This window comes from Elgaria multicarinata, chromosome 13 (assembly GCF_023053635.1).
Source record: "Elgaria multicarinata webbii isolate HBS135686 ecotype San Diego chromosome 13, rElgMul1.1.pri, whole genome shotgun sequence".
Classification (NCBI taxonomy): Eukaryota; Metazoa; Chordata; class Lepidosauria; order Squamata; family Anguidae; genus Elgaria; species Elgaria multicarinata.
Window position 1 is genome coordinate 8,536,436 of NC_086183.1, and position 20,271 is coordinate 8,556,706.

General features: G+C 51.0%; 1 protein-coding gene across 1 annotated transcript; it reads right to left on the minus strand.

Moving 5' to 3' along the window:
* Window positions 1-1,317: 1,317 nt before the first annotated feature.
* On the minus strand, window positions 1,318-19,032 carry GALE (UDP-galactose-4-epimerase). The gene is made up of 11 exons (XM_063140818.1): window positions 18,961-19,032; window positions 9,826-9,952; window positions 8,786-8,901; window positions 7,913-8,026; window positions 6,343-6,519; window positions 6,141-6,254; window positions 5,958-6,024; window positions 5,005-5,090; window positions 3,361-3,438; window positions 1,667-1,781; window positions 1,318-1,464 (listed from the first exon to the last, which is right to left on the minus strand). The coding sequence occupies exons 2-11, from the start codon at window positions 9,944-9,946 to the stop codon at window positions 1,409-1,411; spliced, it is 1,044 nt and encodes a 347-aa protein (XP_062996888.1). The 5' UTR covers window positions 9,947-9,952; window positions 18,961-19,032; the 3' UTR covers window positions 1,318-1,408.
* Window positions 19,033-20,271: the final 1,239 nt, after the last annotated feature.

Consider the following 20,271-nt stretch of genomic DNA (forward strand, 5'->3'; position numbering starts at 1 on the left):
TATGCCTGCTTGCAAGCAAAGCAAGCGATACTGCTGTTACACATACTACGTTGAGATCCCATCTTCTGGATTTCTACAGTGTGGCATACGCAGAGCCCAGCACACACATAGAACAAGTTGTAGATAAAAGCACAGCAGAAAGGGGTGAGTCATTCCAGCGAGCAGATCCCAGCTGTGCATCTGTTGCAGCCTGGTTTCTGCGTGGCTAGGTGTAGAACAGAATTGTACTAACTGAAAGGTGAGCAGTTGAATTTAACCCTGAAACACTGAGCTACAGCAGTGCAACCCCACCCTCACCACTGTTCATCCATGAAGTGGGTAGCTGGTGAGTTGGTACAAAAACGCAGCGTCAGCTTTAAACCCTCCACGAACAAGCCTGGAGCTCAGGTTTAGCCATGGTCTACTTTTACAGATCAACTTGATCTTTATGGACCACCCTGTTTTCCATCCACTCTGTAGGAAGATGCTTGGAAAGGTTACGTGAATACTATACTGATACAAAATATAGCTACCATAGTTTGGCCTCTGCAAGTTTCCCAATCAGTCTCCTTCACTACTAAAATGATAAAGGGGATGTTTCCAGCTGAACTAACATTACAAACTAAACCAAATAGGTTACCTCTTCCCTAGGCAGACAGAAAGCTCACAAAAACACCGCCACCTCCCTATTTTCCACTCTTCGTTTTCACTACAGCCTAACGGACTGCATCAAGGAGTCCCAGTTTTAAGAGGATCCAGCCCAACAGTGTCTGGTGGTCCAAGAAGCTTTCAGGCTTGTGCAGCTCAGAGTTGGATGCACTTATCTCCCATTACTGTTTTATCACTTTCACTAAAAAACAACCTAGAGTGACCTTTATAGTACAGAAACAGGAAACTGGGGAGAGAATGATAAAATCTAAGGGCCCCAGCAGCAGTTTTCCAACCACACACCTTTTTTTTTTGGTCAGATAAAGTTCTTAAGGAAACCCCCACCACCGTTCACTCCATTGAGCATCTTCTCAGGGCCTCAAAAGCCAGAGAGGGGGCAGCAGAGGCTAGGCTCATGGCAGTGGGGACACCACGCATGGCCCCAGGAGAGAGTGTTCAGCATCCCCTACTGTTGCTTTTGATTACTCCTCCTCCTCCTCCGTGGGAGAGTCTGGTCTCCTTGTGGCTCATTTAGCCGGCTGGCAGAGAAAACCAAAGGGGAAGACAGAGGATTGGGGCAATGGAGGGGCACAGAGCAAGAGGGCAAGATCACCTTCCCTTTCCCAAGACTCTGTGTCAGTCATAAAAAGGGGGAGAAGAGGAGGAATCAAGACAAGGAGGAGCCATCGCCTTCCCTGAGCGAGAAGCAAACCGGTGCTCGGGACCGCTCTGGTGCCACAGCGTCCTTGCGCCAGAGGGGATGAACGACTTCTCCCAGCTGCTAGTTCTTGCTGAAGCCGGTGGGGTTCTGAGACTGCCACCGCCACAAGTCTTCACCTGAAAAGGAGGTTGGAGAAAAAAGGATAGCAGGATGGCCAGGTTCTCCGCAGATGTGTCAGTGCAAACATCCCAGCTGTGGGCAGCGACAAGCAAGGCGGTTCACAGCTGAAATGGGGAGGGAAGGTGGGAAGGCTGCTTGCTTTTCCAGCTCCCCCTACTGCGGGAAAAGGGTGCCACGTGACGGGGAGGCTCCACTTACACATTTTGTCCAGGCCGAAGACCGCTTTCCAGCCTAGCTCCTGTTCAGCTAGGCCGGGGTTGGCATAGCAGGAGGCCACATCCCCGTCCCGGCGTGCGACGATCTTGTAGTTTATCTAGGAGCGGGGGGAAAGAGTCTGCTGCTGAGCCATGGGGAACTGACTGGTTTGCGTCCCGCAACTGTGGTGGAGGGCAAGACCTGGTGCCTCCAGAGGTGGTGGACTGCAGCTCCCATCATTCCCAGCAGCATGGCCCGTGGAATTATAGGGGTTGCAGGCCAACAAATTGGGAGAAGTGCCATGTTGGGGAAAGCTGCCTTGGTTCATCCCCTCGGCAGCAACTGAGAACCAAAGCAAACAGAGAGCAGCGCGGGCGGCCGCCTGGTGAGATTGCGCCATCCCCTTATGCCTTGGGTTAGAGGGGGATGGAGGTGCTGAATTGTAAAATCTGCGTGGACCTGCTCCAGCCACACTTCTACTTAGTCACGTCTCCATGCAAGAGAGGCCACTTTGGTCTCCGAGCAGAAGAGCATGGAGTAGCACAGGCTAAAAGCAGCCTGTGAGCCTCTAAAGCAGAGATGTGGAACCTATGGGTCCTACAGATGTGGTTGGACTCCCTGGTCAATGGTCAGGGATGACGGGAGTTGTAGTCAACATCTGGGGGAATCTCCGTTTCCCTTCCCCTGGTCTATCTTGAATATAGCCTGGGGACCCGGTCTGACAGGAGCCCCCAGGGTGCTGTCTGTGTGGAACTGCAAAAACCAGCATGTTTTCAATGCCCTGGTAGGTCCTAAAACAGATGGGCAGAAAGTAGATCTCCAGATGTTTGGGATGTCAACTCCCAGCATTCCTGACCACTGATTGATTAATTGGATTTCTGTACCGCCCAATAGCTGAAGCTCTTGGCCATGCTGGCAGGGACTTCTGGGAGCTGAAGTCCAAACCATCAGGGAGGCTCCCTTCTGCAAAACCCTGTCCCTGGCTGGCTGTGCTTGACCCAGTGGGCTGCAAATCATGAAAGCTGGTAAAGACATTTGCATGACTAACTCGGGGCATGATCCACCTGAAGTCAAGATCTCACTCATTTACACAGGAGAAGTTCAAGCTGTGTGCTTCACGCTTAGATGGGAAGCAATGGAATTGGGGGGGGGGGTTGTTGTTTTGGCTCGATCACCCCCTAATTCTACCTGCAGAGTGAGCGAGAAGAAATGAAAGAGTAGAGCAGCTCCCCACTGCTATGGGTACATATACACCGGTAAGGCGGAGTGGGGGGGAGGAGGGAGAGAAAAACATGCTCAGGTTATGTAAAAGGAATCCGGAGTACACCTTGATTGCTTCTGTTTATTCATTCTGAAGATTTCAATGCTCCTCTTCACTAAAAGCTCCTAGAGGGGCATTGCGGGAAGATTCATGAGTGAAGGGCTTTAATTTCTAAGTAGCAACTTCAGAGTGTAGGAACAAGAGGAACACTGTCCTAAAACAGCCTTCTCCTCAAGCTAGCGCCCTCCAGATGTGCTGGACTACACCTCTCATCACCCCCCAAGCCAGCATAGCTTAGAGGGCAGCAGGCTGGGCAAGGCTGGGCAAGTTCCCTCCTTTGGAGTTTGGGGAGTTGGCCAGCTGGCGCTCCCCGCCCCTTCCCTGGCCTCCAGCAAGCGTTACTCCCCCTCCCTCCACGTCTGGCTTGTTACTCTACCTCTCTTCCGGATGCCTTCTCCATGGCTTTAACCATCTGCAGGACCGAGTAGCCAGCGCCAGTTCCAAGGTTGTAGATCTGCAAGGATCATTAAAGTTTTGTCCCATGATATTTTCCTATAATGCCACCGACATCAAAGGTGGGTTGTTTTTCAGAGAAAAAGCAAAGGGGCAGGTGCCTGCCCCAAGGAGCTTACAAGCTTAAAATTTGCCACAGCGGGGAAAAGAGAAAGATGCAGGAGACGTTACGCAGCCTTCATTTCACTGTGGGACGGGATGGAAGGTTTGTGCCAGTGGTGGATTGGGAGGAGAGATTGAAGGCTTTCAGAACGGCCTTCCGCTTGGCCCCTATGAAGAACGGGATGTGGGACTAGATCTGGGAACCGCAGGCCCGAGGGCCATATCCAGCCTTCACAGGGGTCCCAGTCTGGTCCTTCAGAGTTCCCCGTTGCCCACATTCCATTTTCCCCTTTGTTTGGTAGTTTCCTGACTCTTGGCCTGTTTGTTTCCCCATTCTGAAAGGTTTAAATGCCTCTCCTAAGCCTTAGATACTGGCAGGCAGGGCTTTAATCTACAACATGCCTGTATTTGGGGGGATCTCATTCCTGTTGCCGTGGCCCCCACCCATCACCAGGACGTGGCCCCCGAGAGCATCGTTGAAACTGAATCCAGCCCCCCGGGCTAAAAGAGGTTGCCCACCCCTAGGCGAGGTCGTCTGGGCCAGCAGGCCTCCGCCTAAGACAGAACACCTGAGAGACGCCAAAAGGGTGTTGCAGGTATAAAGGAGGGGGAGAAGGGAGACGGCTGGGGGCAGAGGGAGTGAAGAGGATGGACTGGAATACAAGGGCACCTTTAACCGAAGCAGAAGTGCTAGGAGCCCACAGAATCCTAACCAACGCAAGGGCTTACACAGGTCAGTTTGTCATTTTATTGCTGCCCTTAACAGAGCCATGTCACTGGCTCTTTGCACTCAGCTGTTTCTGCTTGCAAATGAAGCGCAGTGTGTTTTAACAGCCCACAAAGTAATTCTGCCAGCTGCCCACCTGCCACCGTTCTTGCGCCCACTGGATGGCTTGAAAGGTGGACCTGGCACGGTGGCGCTTGCCCAGGAAGAATGGTCAAGTGGTAAAAGGTTTGGATCAATGGGTCTGACGTAGCACTACCTGCTGTTCTTATGTTGTGATTCTGCAGGAGCACAGAAAAATAACAGAATTCATCTTTCATTTAAAACAAGACCAGGAAAAAAAACATTTCTAGCCTTTGTGGCTGGCAAGGTAGGCTTAAAATCACATGAGCTGTGCCTGACGAAGCGTCAGAAGCCAGAAAAAGGGTTCCAGTGGTTAAAAGGGGGGCTTAATGTCTTGCACCTTCTCATGACTAGCTAAACCAGTGGCATAGCAGCGACGGTTACAGGATAAATTATGCAAAAGAAATCTTGCAGATGTGCATGATATATAGGGTTGCAGAATTCAGCGCAGAATTGTGAACGCAATGCGCACAAGCCCATCTACACTGAGCACATCTAAAGCAATTAGGAGGGAAAGTCCCTGGAATTTACCAGCTAGGCTGATCCAGAAATGCAGGTGAGCAAGGCCCAGATTCCCCGCACTCTCCTGGAACTCAGGAGGGCCCTGCCCTGCCCTACCTTACAACCACAGTTGTCCTTGAGCTTCTTCAAGGCTGCGATGTGGCCCTTGGCCAGGTCCACCACGTGGATGTAATCCCGAACGCCTGCCAGAGAAGACAGTCAGCCAATGCTCTGTTCACCAAGGTCAAAAGCAGTCCGGCGGCCTCATTCAGCCTTCTCCCAGCTGGTGGCCTCTAGATAGGTTGGACTGTGACTTCCAGCATTCCCCTGGGGAAGGCTGGACTAGTTCAGCAGCAGCAGGAGCGCTTCGAAATATGGTCCTTGTAACCAGCTAAAACTAAGGAAAAGACACAACCCAGAGTGGGCGTTTCCATCAGGACTGGCCGAAGAGACCTCTTCCATCTTGCCCAAAGGGTGACCCAAGTTTGCTTCCAGTTTTACTTCTAGCCACACAAAATTCACGGGAATTTTCGAACATTCACAAAAGTGTGGGTTCTCTCATGTATACAAGCAGAACATAAAACACGCCCTTGCTTTGTTTCCCACAATTCCTTCCTTCCTTCCCAATGGAGGCAGGTGGCTCCGATGTCAGTGGGGTGGTAAAGCTGCTCAGGATTTCAGTCAAAACTGTAAAGGTGCAAAGCTATAGGGTTTAGAGGTCCTGTAGAGTTCTGACTGAAACCCAAGAGTGGATTTACACCACACTGCCATTGAAGCTACCTGCCTCCACTGTCCGTCCTCTGGCCGTGGAGGGGAAACCGAGCAAGAGGGAAGCGACAGTCTCCCTCCCCATGCAGCAATTCCCTCTTCAAACGTGGGTGGGGAGTGCGTGCCTTGTTTTAAAGAGAAATCGCCCCCTTTTTGCCACCACACCACTGAATTTCAGTGGCAACTTCAGCTCCTGGAGGGTTCCGGGGGTGGGAAATTGCAAACCTCCCTGTCCAGTCATTCCAGCAGGTTTGAAGTGGGGGACTTCCATTTGCAAGCTAGGATGAGTTCAAGCAACTTACCTGTCCCGTCCACTGTATTATAGTCCTTGCCAAATACGCTCAGGTACTCTCTGCGCCCTATGGCCACCTGGAGCAGACAGAAGAAGGAAGAAACAACAAAAAGATGGAGAAGTTAACAAAAGAATTTAACAAAATTTTAATGGAATCGATGGAGTGGAATGGACAGCCTCGGGGGCTTGGTACCTGAGCAACGTAGGGCATCAAGTTGTTTGGGATACCCTGAGGGTCCTCTCCAATCCTTCCTGACTTGTGAGCTCCAATGGGGTTGAAATACCGCAGGAGAACAGCGTTCCAGTCCTGGAGGGAGAAACACGGAGAGAAGCGCGTTTAGACATGGCGCATGCTGTCCAAGGGGGCGTCTCCGGGGGCAGTTTTGCTCCCTTACCGGTTCGGCCTTGCACAAGTCTTGGATCATCTCTTCAATGAAGTACTTGGATTTGCCGTAGGGGTTGGTGCAGCCGCCAACCGGATGCTTCTCGTCAAGGGGCAGGTAGGCAGGGTCCCCGTACACCGTGGCTGAGCTGCTGAACACCATGTTCTTGACTCCGTGGGCTTTCATGACCTGCGGAGGGCGGGAAGAGGCAGACTAGCTGGGATCTGACCTGGGGCTGCTTGAAAACGGCTGAAAGAGCAGGGGAAAGCCATGCCGACGGGCCGGCGACAACTCCCCAGCTCAGCAACTTGAGACCCTAGAATGCCCATCATAGGTCACCATTTCGCCAAATCACTGGATCGCCGCTTTCGTGTCTGTATCTGAAGCATCTATGGATCTCAAGTTACGCCTTGCTCAGCAAAAACTCTTGCTCCATAAGTACTGGACACTACAACGACTTTCTAATCAGGGTCTGTTCAAGTTGGCTAATTGCCAGAGGTGTGACACAGCTAATGCTTCTTTTAACCATATGTTTTGGCAATGCCCCATAGTGGAGATTATTATTCGGTTAAACCTTGTATCGTAGACTCTTCACTATTTGCTGATGGACATGTCCTCTTAAATGATCTACCAGCTTCCTGGAAGTTAACACTTGGTCAGTGCAAAAGGATTCTCTGTGCCCTTTCGACAGCTGAAAGACCAATACGACAACATTGGAAGGATCAACGCTCACTTCCAATGATGCAATGGATTGAGGACCTTGCAACACTTTCAGTATTTGAGTAGGTATATACAGTAAACGCCACTTGAAAATGGATACTTCTACGGATATTTGGTCTGCCAAAAGTTTATGGGTGGTTTTTGGGGTTTTTTTTTTTTGGTATATCTGCATCTGCAGATATACAAATTCCATATGCATGCTTTGAAATTGATATATTCAAATTTATGTAGCTACATTTCCCCCCCTCTTGTTGGTTTTGTTTTGTTGAAATTTCACAATGAAATGTCAATTTTAAAAAATCCCTCACCATGGCCACTGGTCATGCTGGCTGGGGATGATGGGAGTTGTAGGCCAAGACATCTACAGAGCAGCGGGTTGGGGAAGGCTACACGGAACAGTGTGCAAGGTGCCGTTTGCAACTCTGCAGCTGCCTCCCGCCCCCCCTCCCCATAGTAGGCACAAGAGTCGCAAAGGCCTTTGCACCAACACACTTTGCATGGGCCGCATTCTGGGTCGGAAGCAGCATCCTGTGGCACTGAGCAGCCCATCAGGCACTGGGTCCAACTCAGGCAGAGCAACGCGACGCTCAGGACCCTGCTCAGCAGCAGCGACTTGACTGCCCGGGAAATGGGATCGGGATCCTCAACTTCCAAGCCAGGGAAAATCTGCCCCCACCGCCCAGGCCGAAGCAGGTGGCCGTGGCTTGAGCCTGACCACGGCAGAAGCCCAGGCAGTGATCACAAGCCCCTCCGGACCGCTCTCGAGTTATCTGTGCTCCACGTGAACCCGGCTGTTGCGAATCAAATGGACGCCTTCCCCCAGGCAGGTTTTACCTTGTGTGCTTCGCTAGGCGCCACTCACCTCCAGCAGCCGGATGGTCCCCGTCAGGTTCACCTTGTAATATTCCAGCGGCATCTGGACGGACTCCCCGACGGCTTTGAGGCCCGCAAAGTGCATCACCGCTGAGAAACGATGCTGTTGGGAAGTGAACGGGGGGCCACGTTAAGCATATTGCCACAAGCTCCAGACAGAGCGAGGATTCACATTTTCCATCCTGAAATGCGTCATTTCTTGAGGACGTTCCCCTGATGGAGAGCCAATGGAGCGCAAAACACACCGGGGCCTGCCGTTCCTGGCCTCCATCCAAATAACTTCCTGTTGAGATGGCGACGCAAATGCGCAGAAGAGCCGGACAGGTGTGCAGGGCAAAGCCAGTACTCCTTGGCAGGGGAGCCCAAACCCAACCCTACGCAATGGCCAGCAGGACTGCGTGGCTTCCGTCTGGTGCGGAGGCAGCCCCTGAGTTCTGGGATTGACCGGCGCGGGGGGCGGGGGTTTCCACTTGGGGCTCTTCAGTTCACTTGACTCGGCCAGAAATAAAAACAATTGGGGTGGAGGCGACGTGGCCCTGATGCACAGATGGTCTGATGTGTGCCAGTGGGCACTATAAAGCCCCCACCGAGGCTGGAAGGGACTGGGGGAAGCAACAGCGAAGCTGAGCACCCAGCGGAGGTGGAAGAGCCAGAACCCTCCCCCTTCTCTGCCCAAAGTGATCCTTCCAGCCGGGCCCAGGAGACCTCTAGTGCTGCTCCTCAGAAGGAGTAGAGGCTGCATCTCAGAGAGCTGAGCCAGCATAGTGCCCTCTGAGATGGTGGGGCCAGGCCGGGCCCCCATACCCGTCACAACAGCTACAATGGAGAAGGAGCCGTTAAGCTGTAGGATCGGGGCCCTCACCTTCTTGAAGAGCTCCTGGAGACCTGCCTCGTCGAGAACATCCAGTTCCTGGAATGGGATCTCTTTGCCCACAATCTCCATCACCCGCTGGATACTCTCGGGCACCATCTTATCCCCTGCGGAGAAAGAACCTGCTTTGGACACTGAGCTGGCCCACTGCCAATCCACGGCTGTCCACTGAGGAGCACGGATTCAGACCACACAAAAGGTTGGGGTTAGCAACTGACATCCAGGGGGCTCAATCTGGCCCTTCCCATCCGAGTCCCAGCCTAGCCCTTGATCCGAAAGATTCCCCATGGCAGCCGCTTCCTGCCAGCCGAGTCAAGTCAGCCCTGTCTCTTGTGAACAGCAACAGGTACACACACCCCTCCCCGTTCACTCTGAAATGCAGGCAAGGGGCTCTTGAGCCCCCTGCCCTTATCCTGCCAGAGCCCCAGGTGCTGTTCACATAGGCCAGGCCAGGGGAGCGGAATGAAAGAGCCCTTTCTTTGCCCATGACTAGAGGGAGCCACCAAGGTGGACCCAAAAGGGGGGGGGGGCTTCTGACAATGCCTCTCTGGCCACTCTGGGGAGGAGAGGGTTAAAGAGCCCTTTGCTTCTGTGAGTCAGTGGGTGGAGCCAACACTGCCCCCACCTTTGCTCAATCTGGAACACAGGAAGCCGCCTTCCATCGAGTCAAACCACTGGTCCATCTAACTCAGTATTGCAGCCACTGACTGGCAAGAACGCTCCAGGTTTTCAGCTGGCGATCTTTGCCAGGTGAACCTGGGGGTGCTGCCAGGGATCGAACCGGGGCCCTTTTGCATGCAAAGCAGACGCTCTGCCACTGAAACACTCTGCCTTTCCTCTGAAGGCTCTAGTCCTGATTCAAACAGGGCCACAGGAAGTCGCCTTGCAGAGGGACGGACCCTTGGCCCATCTAGATCAGTATTTCCACCACTGACTGGCAGCAGCTCTCCAACTTGGGACACCTGAATCCAGAATGGCTCCCGTGAAAGCTATCCTGGCCTGCCAGAGCACTGACTCCCCTCTCCCCTTACCTCGGATGGCATTGTGGAAGTTGTCGATGACCACAGGGGCATAGCCGGCCTCAACCAACTCCAGCACGCAGTGGCTGCCGATGTAGCCGGCTCCCCCCGTCACGAGGATCTTTTCCGCCATCGCCACCTGAGCGGAGACAGAGGAGCCGCTTGAGAGAGAAGAGGGGGCCGGGGGCCGTCCTACAGGAAAAACCTCAGAGCTACGGGAGACGGGGGCGATGGGGCTTGAGAGTCCAAAACATCGGGGGAGTGTCCAATTGTGGAGAGGCTGGCTTGACGCCAGTCGAAGAAACAATCCCTAAAATGGAGGCCGGGTATAGATTACGATCGCCCTGGCAAAGTGCAGGCAAGACTCTCTGAGCCTGGAATTCACCTTCGCTCACACTTAAGAAGGAAAGCAAGGAAACATGGCCGGTATCCGATGCGGGAAACATGGCCGGTACCCGGCGCCACGGCAGGGTGGTGTGCGAGGATGAAGGTCAGCGGTCAGGAAGGCAAGGCACAAAAGTCGCTGGGAAGGGAAGGGAAGGGATGGGACAGGCGTCGGCAAACCGACAGCAAGGATGGGGTGGCAAGAGATGGGAACAGTTGGACAGGCTAGCTGGGGCTGGAGCAGCGCCTCAGATGCCATTTGAGTGCCCTGTGTTCGAATCCTCGTTCAGCAATGAAGTGCCTCGGACAAATGAGCAGCTTCCTGCATTGGAGGGTCGTTGTGAAGGCAACTTTTGAAGCCCTTCATACACTGAACAGGAATATTAAAGATGTTAATGGCACAGGATGACACCCACCCAAATGGTTCCCCTCCTCAAAACCCGCCACCAACCCAAACACCCCACCATATACATTTGGGATAAATAGAAAATTCACTCAGCCTGTGATCCCAGGCATGCCTAGACAGAAAAAAAAGTCCTCTAACTCCCAGCATAGCTGGCCGGGGAATACTGGAGTTGTAGGATTTTTATCTGTCTTAACATGCATCGATATGCAGCCTTAATCACCAATTTCCCATTCTTTGCGCTCAGAAATGCTCCTCCTATTTCATATTCAGCTTTGTAATAAATGTAGTATAGACTCAATGTTGCCTTTGGTCCAGTCAAACCCCCACCCCACCCACAAACCCACAGCTTGTACAGTTGGGAAATGCAATATATTCCAGGAGGTACGTTTCCAGGATATAGGTTTCCTCAAACAATGGGGCGGAGGCCCGTTTGAACGCCATGTGTGCAAAGAAGGGCGAGAGCTCACGTTTCAAGGTTACGTGCTCATTTTTAGAGCTAGGCAGCACGGAAGAACAAGTGCCAGGCAAAGCTTTGTAAAAGTTTGAAGAAGACATTTACAAGCAGTGGCAGGTTTGCTGGGAGGGAACGAAGAGGTTAAGGACGTAAGAGAAGCCCTGAGGCTGGGCCAGACCGAGGGTCCATCTAGTCCAGCACTCTGTTCACACAGGGGCCAACCAGCCGTCCACCAGGGACCCACAAGCCTAATAGATGAGAAAATGAAGCGACCATGCATGTTTCGCAAGGAAGCCCCCAGCAAGGCGCCCAAGCCACAGGCAGAAGAGAACCCACAAGCAGGAGACCAGTGCAAGAGCACCCTCCCACCCATGTTCCCCAGCAACTGGTGTACAGAGGCTTACTACCGGTGCTACTGGAGGCAGCAAAAAGCCATGAAGACCAGTAGCCATTGACAGCCTTCTCCTCCAGGAAGAAGTTTACCCAGCGATAAAGGAAGACCTCAAGCCTGTGCGGTGCCCGTACGGACTGAGCCAAGCTAGGACCTCTGTCCCTGTGAAGCTCCATAGCTACCATCCGTGGAGGCTGGTGGCTCCGATGTCAGTGGGACAGTGCACCCACTCTGGGTTTCAGTCAGAACTCTAAAGGAGCTTCCCATGGGTCCACCTAGTCTGGCGTTCTGTTCAAACAGTGGCCAACCAGCTGTCGACCAGAGACGCACAAGCAGGCCATGAGTGCAACAGTACCCTCCCAACTATGTTCCCCAACAACTGGTGTACATAGGCTTACTGTCTCTGATACTGGAGGTAGCATATAGCCATCTGGACTAGTAGCCATGGATAGCCTTCTCCTCCAGGAATTTATCCAACCCTCTTTCAAAGCCATATTAATATATTGTAGCCCTACTTTCACTGAAAAGACGCCAGTCTCTAACCCAACCTAGCAACCTCCAGCTATGTTGAATTACAACTCCCATCATCCCTGGCTGGGATGATAGGAGGTGTAGTCCAACACAGCTGAAGGGAGCCAGGTTTTGGGAGGCTGAGCTGCCCCTTTTATTTATGTAGATATTAGGGGTTGTGCGGAAAAGAGAGATGCGGGCAGCATTCGATTTGCTCGCTGAGTAAAGTCATGAACCTGCTCCCAGCGTCCTGGCTAAAGAGTGCCGGAACGATACTGGGATGACCACCCAGCACTTCGTACTTGATTTTAACGGCATTACATACTAGATAACTCTAGAGACATTACTGAAAAGCTAAGTGCAGGCGGCGTGCTTGGCATTTTGGCTTCTGACTGCTGCAGTCTTCTAGGATATGCGTTACCTGGATCGTTTCTCTTCCCCCCCTCCTCTTACAGTGGAGCCCAGCTGGGAGTTGCGTTGGGCTGGCATCCATGGGGCACAGGGTCAACCACCCCTCCCCCCGAAAACAGATCTGCACCCCTGTCGTACACTTCCAAATTGGCTGCAGAGGGTGCTTCTGAGCATATACAGAATCCCCCCCCCCCCACTAAATAATCAATGCCAGTCTCTGCAAACCCTTGCCATGCGCTTGGTCTTTCGGGCATTCTTGAGCATTCCCAGATCCTATTTTACAAAGGGAACCGTGCGGAGAACGGAACGGATCAGTTCATGCAGACGCTCACACTTTCCCCATTCCATTTGCTTTCTTCCTCTCACCGCACCACGACGGCCTGCCTTTTAAAAACAAGCATTCATTCAAATGTTCACAGTGCGTGTGTTTTTAAAAAAACATTCCAGGACTTCGATTTGGAGTCCTTCTTGTCAACATAGCTAAGTTGGTGGATGGACGTGGTTAGGATTTGGAGGAGGGGAAAATTCTGGTCAGGGAGACAGGCTGCTGAGCTCCACCCGGTTTTGACCGAGGAACAGGAGATCAGGCTGTCAGCACCGCAAGACAGGACACCTCTGGCGGTCCAGACATCTCTTTCCAGTAGACGGACGGCACAGCCCAACCTCCCTGTACACACACACACAGAGAGTGAAAGAGTTTTCTGTCCTGCTGCACCCTGGGGATTAAGGCATGGCCTGAACAGGAAGGGAGGGGGCCGGGAGGGGGCGTATTCGTCCCAAACGGACACCTCTTCAGAGAACAGACACGCTTCAGTCTTGAGCTGGCAAGGGTGCATCTCTGCCTGGAATAGAAGCCCCCAAAGGAGCAGCCGGGAAGAGGGTGCCACCTGGACAAACCGTTCAAAGGCCGATGAAAAGAAGATCTGTAATATTCACATACCCCGAGGGGAAAGCATTCACGTGGGCAGGGGAGTTATAACCGAGATGCAATGAAATGATTAGGCTTGGAGCTGGGCTCAAATCCAACCCCTGAGCAGCCTTAGTCAAATTCCTATCCCAGAGCCTCACTTTGCCCCATCTGTAAAATGGGAACACGCTGGTCTCCTGCCGGCTGGATCTGGCACAAGCGCCTTGTTCTAGGTTGCCCCATCGCTCCCGCCAAAGCCCAGCTCCACCCTGCCTTCTTTGCGGTGCCAGCCCTAGTCCCAACGCTCTTATATAGCCTGAGTGTGTGTAAACGGAAGGCCCACACGCTCTTGCTGGCCTGCACCTCCTAAGGCCTGCTCCCACTTGCTTCCTGTTCCTCCTTTGCCTCCCCCTCCATTGAATAACAGAGGGCAGGCCCCTTGGGGCAGAGTCCTGTCCTCTTGTACTCTCTGAATTACGTAAATGCACATATCAGAAATTCAGATGCCAAGATATGAACGTGTTTTTAAAAAAAAACAACCCAAGGTGGAAGCAAAGCGATGGAAGTGGAACATGGCAACCGGCAGCCAAGCGCATACATGCCCCCCCTCCAGGATCGCCTATTTAACATCCAGGTCCAGGGGAAAATGGGCCTGAAATGTGAACACCTCTAACGCACATTTTCTGAACACGGACATCATTTTTTAAACACCATTCCCCAAAAGAGGAACCAGGGTCAGGCACCAGAAAACAGTCTGTGCTGGACTAAGGGGGACAATCAGAGCCCACAGGTTTCTTCCACTGCCTCAGGCCTGACCACGCACTGCAAGAAAACAGGTATGCGGATGTTTGCTCCTGCAAACGCTTTTGACCAAGTGTAGCATTTGGATTATTTTTTTAAAAACAAAATCTCATTATTAGCCAAAACAGGAGCTCTGATGACTAAGAACGGCTTGGATGTGTTTCCCTCGCCGTTTCTCCTGGCCGAACAGACCATCTGGTTCGCCCTCCTCTGGGACTGGCCTGGCGTAACCTCACTCGCTCCTCCGCCCGTGAACACGCAGCCTGAGCCCAAAACTATGATTTCAATCCATATTTGCTCGCTTTATAATCTGCGATCTCTGTTGCAGAGCGATTAACATTTAAGCTTTTATCGCCAGGCCAGCCAAAAAGATATCCAGTGCTTCTGGGAACAGTACAGTTCCCACCGCCTTCCTGGGAAAGGTTGCCAACTTATGTTTATGTGTTTTAATTTACTGCTCCAGTGTCTTTAATGTCAGCCTGACTAGAAATTTAGCAGGTGGAACTTCCCCCGCCACTGTATCTCTCTGCCCAGGAAACACTCTATCTGCGAAACTTCTGCTTGTCAGGATGCTTGTTAAAGGGACAGGCACAGGGCCAGTAAAAACATGGCCCATCAGATTCTTGCACTGCCAGTTCTGCAGGGCAAGAGAATGAAGCTCAGTGACAGCTCAGGCTACTTTCTGGCCCACAGGTGTGTCAAAGCACAGTCATGGACTCTGGACATGGCCACAAGCCAACCTGTCACAGAGAACAGGATACAGAGACATCAAGAGTTACGCAATTTCTGATAAGGGATAAAACGTGGGAGGACGTAAATGAGGGGACCTCCCCACCAAAGCAGGATGGACAACCGCAATTTCAGCTTTAAGCATCTCTAAACATCTGTCATCCGAAATGACGGGTTTATTCAGGTGTGCGCTTTTTCTAGGCAACAACCTAACTGAGCGGATGCATGCAGGAAGGTGGCAGGCGTATAAGATAGCCCGCAGCCACATCAGCAGTGCCACGCCCAGGTGATCTGGCCCTGCAGACACACCTTACACACACACACACACACACACACACAGCCTCACTGCTCTGGAATTTGAACATCACTCTAGCAGAAGCAGGCCCTTGGGTGCTCAGGGGATGATGAAGGAGGACAAGTTCCAGTGACTTGGCTATATATGAAGGTTTTGGGATTTCGTTGTTGCAAGCCACCTTGGGAGAGCTCCTGACCTGAAAGGCAGCCTAGAAATGATGGCCCTGTTCAGACAATGCACTAAACCCCGATGGTTAAGAGTTTTGAGCTAAACATTATGGCTTAGCGTGTTCTGTGAACCCATGTGTCGTGTGAAACATTCCTAACCACGGTGGCTACATAACCATGGTTTAAACACGCTCACTAACCACTTGTTGCAAAAGGGTTAGCCGCCTAACCATGGCTTAGCGCGCTGTCTGAACAGGCCCACTGTCATGAATTGAACAAACCACAACCCGGCAACAACAGCCCGGGCAGCAAGGAGAAACCTCCGTGGAGCTATATCATAGAGTGATACCATAAAGAGGCATTATGAAGGGAAGACGGAGAAATCTGGAAGGCAGCTTGGCTAGCAGAAAAATCAGAAGCAAGCATTAGGACAATTCAGTTTCTTTCTTTCTTTCTTAGCTGCCACGTCTGTAGATTTTGGCCTTGCAAATGCACGCTCACATACAGGTCGTAACTCAACACATTCTGGTTTATGCTGTCCGAAAATTTCTCAGGAAATGATGAGACCAGTGGTGGCTTGTGCCCATTGGGGCTATTGGGGTGGAGGGCAGGGCTACTCATAGTAGGCGGAGCCAAGGGGTCACAGTTATCTACAGCAGCAGCCAATAGCACAGAAAAGGGAAACTGAGGCAAATTAACTTTCGGGTCATGCCTGCAGAGCAGAGGATGGGCAGGAGTGAAGAGGTCCACACAGAAGCACTCTTTGGACCGGCATTTTTTTTATGTCAACAAAAAAAAAACCATTGAGCAGAAAAGAGAAATTGAGGCAAGCAACTTCAAGATCACTAGTGTAAAGGGGAGGGGAGGGGGAGGGCACTCTTTAATCCTCTCCCTGTTTTACAGTCTTTTACTCTCCTTCTTTCTCTCTTAGTCTCCCTGTCATACATTAAGCACATGCAGCCCAATCCAGCTCAGGGCTGCCCCACCCGCACAGAGCAATGGGCGAGACAAGAGAAATGATCCCACCAAAGCTTTTGTCAATTAGCTGGCCAAAGTGATTGGGCAAGAGCAAATAGCGAATTATGAGTCCATTTGTGTATTCTTTAAAAGACCATTTGTTTCTGGGATGTGACCTTAGTATGGAATGAAAGACAAAATATTAGAGGCTGCATTTCCTCTTGACAAGGAAGAACACAGTAAGACATGAAGCGTCTTTTTAATTGCATTCATTCGCACCCCACTGCATCTGCATTGAAGGCTGGGGAAATGGAGCTGCAGACATGGGACATTTAACTCTTTTTCTCTCATGCCATCTTCCTGATCCAAAAATGCCTCTTCCAAGGCTGTTATTAAACCCAGGGAGAGACGGGAGATGGTCCCGGGATGTTTTTTGCTCTCTGCAAAGCTAATAGATAGCAGCTTTGAAGATGGGGTGGGGGCATTTAGATCAGGGAAAGAGCATGAGAAGAATCCATTCGTCACTTCTTGATCTTTGAGGCAGCTACCTTGCGCTGGTAATTAGTTTAACAAAAAACCACAAACCCTGCAGATTCTGATTTATTTATTTATCTATTACATTTATATACCACTCCACAGCCGAAGCTCTCTGGGCAGCTTACAAAAGTTAAAAGATCTGCAGCATTTCAGCAACAGAATTTGATTATTAAATTCTTAGCTATTTTTTTAAATACACCTATGTGGAGGTTTTGGCAGTATGCAGACTTGCTTCCATTTAATATATCAATTAATTCGTCGTTGATTAAAAGGTAAGTGTCTAATTAATTAAACATGCTTTTACTGGCTGACAGCCCTCCAAGAGGTCTTTTGGATAGGACCCCAAGTGCTGAACCATGTGAGGTCTTGGCCTATGGCAGCCAGGGGTTTCGGTCAGTGTGAACCAGCTTCAAGCCGTGCTGCAGCCACTGTCTGAATGGATCAGGTGCAGGCACTGAGCTCTGCCTGGGTTGGGTTTGGACACCTGACTGCAACTCAGCGAGTGGTCCACTCTGGGGTCAGGAGGCATACAAGTGGCTGAGCCCCACGGCAGCATTGCTTGAAGTCGGCCATGATCTCAGAGTGATGTGTGGCCTTGACTTCTGAGTAGACATGAGGGCTGCCTATATGCAGGGAAAGCCCCACGGTGGCTACAAATCATGCCACCCCTCAGTCTTCTCTTCTCAACGCTAAACGTCATTTCGTGGTCTCCTGCTTTTGTGCAGTTCCCCCCCCCCCAATTCTTCAAGGTTGGAATGCCTCTCCTAAGACTTAGCTATTGGCAGCAAGAACTCTAAGCCACAATAGGCCTGTTCACATGTCATGACAGCCCACCTGCGGAGGTTGTCACGTTGTGCATGGCACCCCCTCAAGAGCCTGCTTGCTGTGAATTGTTGTGTTGTGTGAACCCAGGTGCAGGCAGCAGGGGTTGTTTGAGCATTAACAACCTTCAAACAACTGAAAGTAAGCCATGGGTTATTTGAGGGATGTCTAACCTCAAAGCAAGCTCTGCTGCCTGCGTTTGCATGACACACAACAAGCCAAAGCAAGCTGGGCACCATGCAAAACTGGCACCCAGCACAATGCAACAGCACCCGTGAGTAAGTTAAGCCATAGTGGGCAGTCTTGTGTGAACGGGGTCAATATGTTGGGAATTTTGGCCCTGCATTTTGCTTTTGGCTCCGAAGAGCTTCTTTAAAATGGAATTTGGTCCAGCAGTCCTGCTATAGGGAGAAAGTTAATCACCAGAGCAGGAGCAAAACCTGTCTTCTACCATTAATGCTAAGTAGCTTGATCCCCTACAGACAGGGAAAGCCTAATGGGACATAGTGTGTCCTATGTGCAGAGTGCATGGGGGCACATGGCACACACCTGGGTCCCTACATCCTCCACCTCTTAGAATAGCAGGCATTTCACCAGTTACCCTAAGAGAAAAAGAACATATTTATAATGTCATAAATTGTTATTGATGAATTTGTTCACCTTCAAGGTTGAAATTGCCCATCCTCAGCACAGAGTGAACCTCACCAGTAGCCACAGTGTGTCAAAACAACAGACTATGCACTACCAATGATGCTTTGATGCTCCTGAACACGTGTACTAGAAACAAGATGCCAGACTCACCTCCTGTGAAAGGGAGTTGCTGCGGGGAAGGGAGCTGAAACCCAAAGAATGGGGGCTCAGATTAACTCCCGCAGTCCACCCCAATCCACACTTAAGCTTACCAGGAAATAGGGGCTGTTGTATAGTTTCACACAGCAATACTGACATGCTGAAAAGGAAAGATGAAGCGCCAGGCCAGGAAAGCCTTCACCTGCTCATTGCCAAGGTGTTGGCCTGCTGTTAAAAGCAGAGGAGCAGGGGCAGTACCAAAAAAAAAAAAAAGGTGGCAACCTTCATGTACAAAAGGTAACTAAAAGGTGTCCATCTTCATGCACAGAAGCAACCACAAATTATGAGCCTTCTAGTGTATATCTAAACAGATCCCTTTTCCTATTTATATTTAGGGGGCAGGACGCCCATGACAGTATCACCCCAAGAACCCATCTCCCTCCCCACTGAGACTAAAGCGCCCCCCCCCGCCTTCCAGAATGGACTCCCACCATCTCACCACATGGGTCTCTCTCATTGATTCATTCATTCAGCAACAAGCACGCAAACCCGCGCGCACCGCCGCCCGCTCCGCCTGGCACACTCACCCACCGCTCCGCAAGCGCCTTCTATGCAATGGGGTCGCATAATGAAGCGCGGCTCCTTTAAGAACGCCTCGCTCTCACCCCTCCCCTGCGGACTCCCGGCTCCGCCCCAGCCCGTAGCGTGGCGCCACGCAGTCGCTTCCCCATGGAAACGCGTCACTCTTTCCCCTCGCCAGCCCGCCCCCCTCGGTACGGGAAGCCGTAAGGGCCAGAAAGGGCCAGACACACCCCAAAATGTCTTCGTACGGGAATACGGCGGCTTTTGGCGTGTCCCGAAGTATCATTTTACCTTTCTAGGCGGGGACGTAGCCGGAAGCGGTCAAGGATAATCTGGCCAGGGAGGAATCAATGCACGGCAGCCCGAAAGCAAATGCGTACGGCTTCATATGTTTAAAGCTGTGCAGAATGCAATCCTATGCCTATGTAGACAGGAAAAAGCCCTGCTTCAGCCAACCATGCTGGGAATTGTAGGAGTTTTTCCCCCCCCAGCTGGGGCATGTTGGGAGTTGTAGGAGTTCCCCCCAGCTAGGGCATGCTGGGAGTTGTAGGAGTTTTTTCCCCCTAACTGGGGCATGCTGGGAGTTGTAAGCGTTCATTTTGTTTAAAGAGGCATAGGATTGTGCCTTCAGTATTATTAAATATTAATAAAATAAAATGCACACTATCTAAATAAATAAATGCCCAAGTGCATTATCAATCATCCAAAGATCTTTCTACTCAAGGACCAGTTTTTAACTTTTATAAACCACCCAGAAAGCTTCGGCTATGGGGCAATATATAAATGTAATAAATAAATAAGACAGAAGGGGGAAACAGATCTACTCCCTTAGGGCCAACAACAGACATTACCCTAAGTCACTTTCTCTTCTCATTTGTACTCTAGAGTAGGCACAGTGGCCCCAATCTGGATCGTGACCCTAGCATGGGGTTAGGGGACCTTTAACATCCAGATTGTGTGCCTGGTGTCTAGAATAAAAATAATATACCATATTTCTTCGATTGTAAGACGGCATCGATTGTAAGACACACACTAATTTCAGTACCACAAACAAACAAAAACCCTAAGAAACACCTGCGATTCCATTTTTAGAGATGTTTATATAGGGAAAAAAGTGTGTCTTAGAATCAAAGAAATAGGGTATATATATTTAAAGGAGGCATTGCTGCTAGACTCACTTTCATTTGGGTAATGTGTTTTGACCCTGAGCAACGAGACAGAATTTTGTCTACATGGTTTTCTTTATATATCTGTTATGCAAATAAATGCTGGAAGCTGGCACTTTTTTCTTCTTAAAGTTAAAAATCCAATGATGA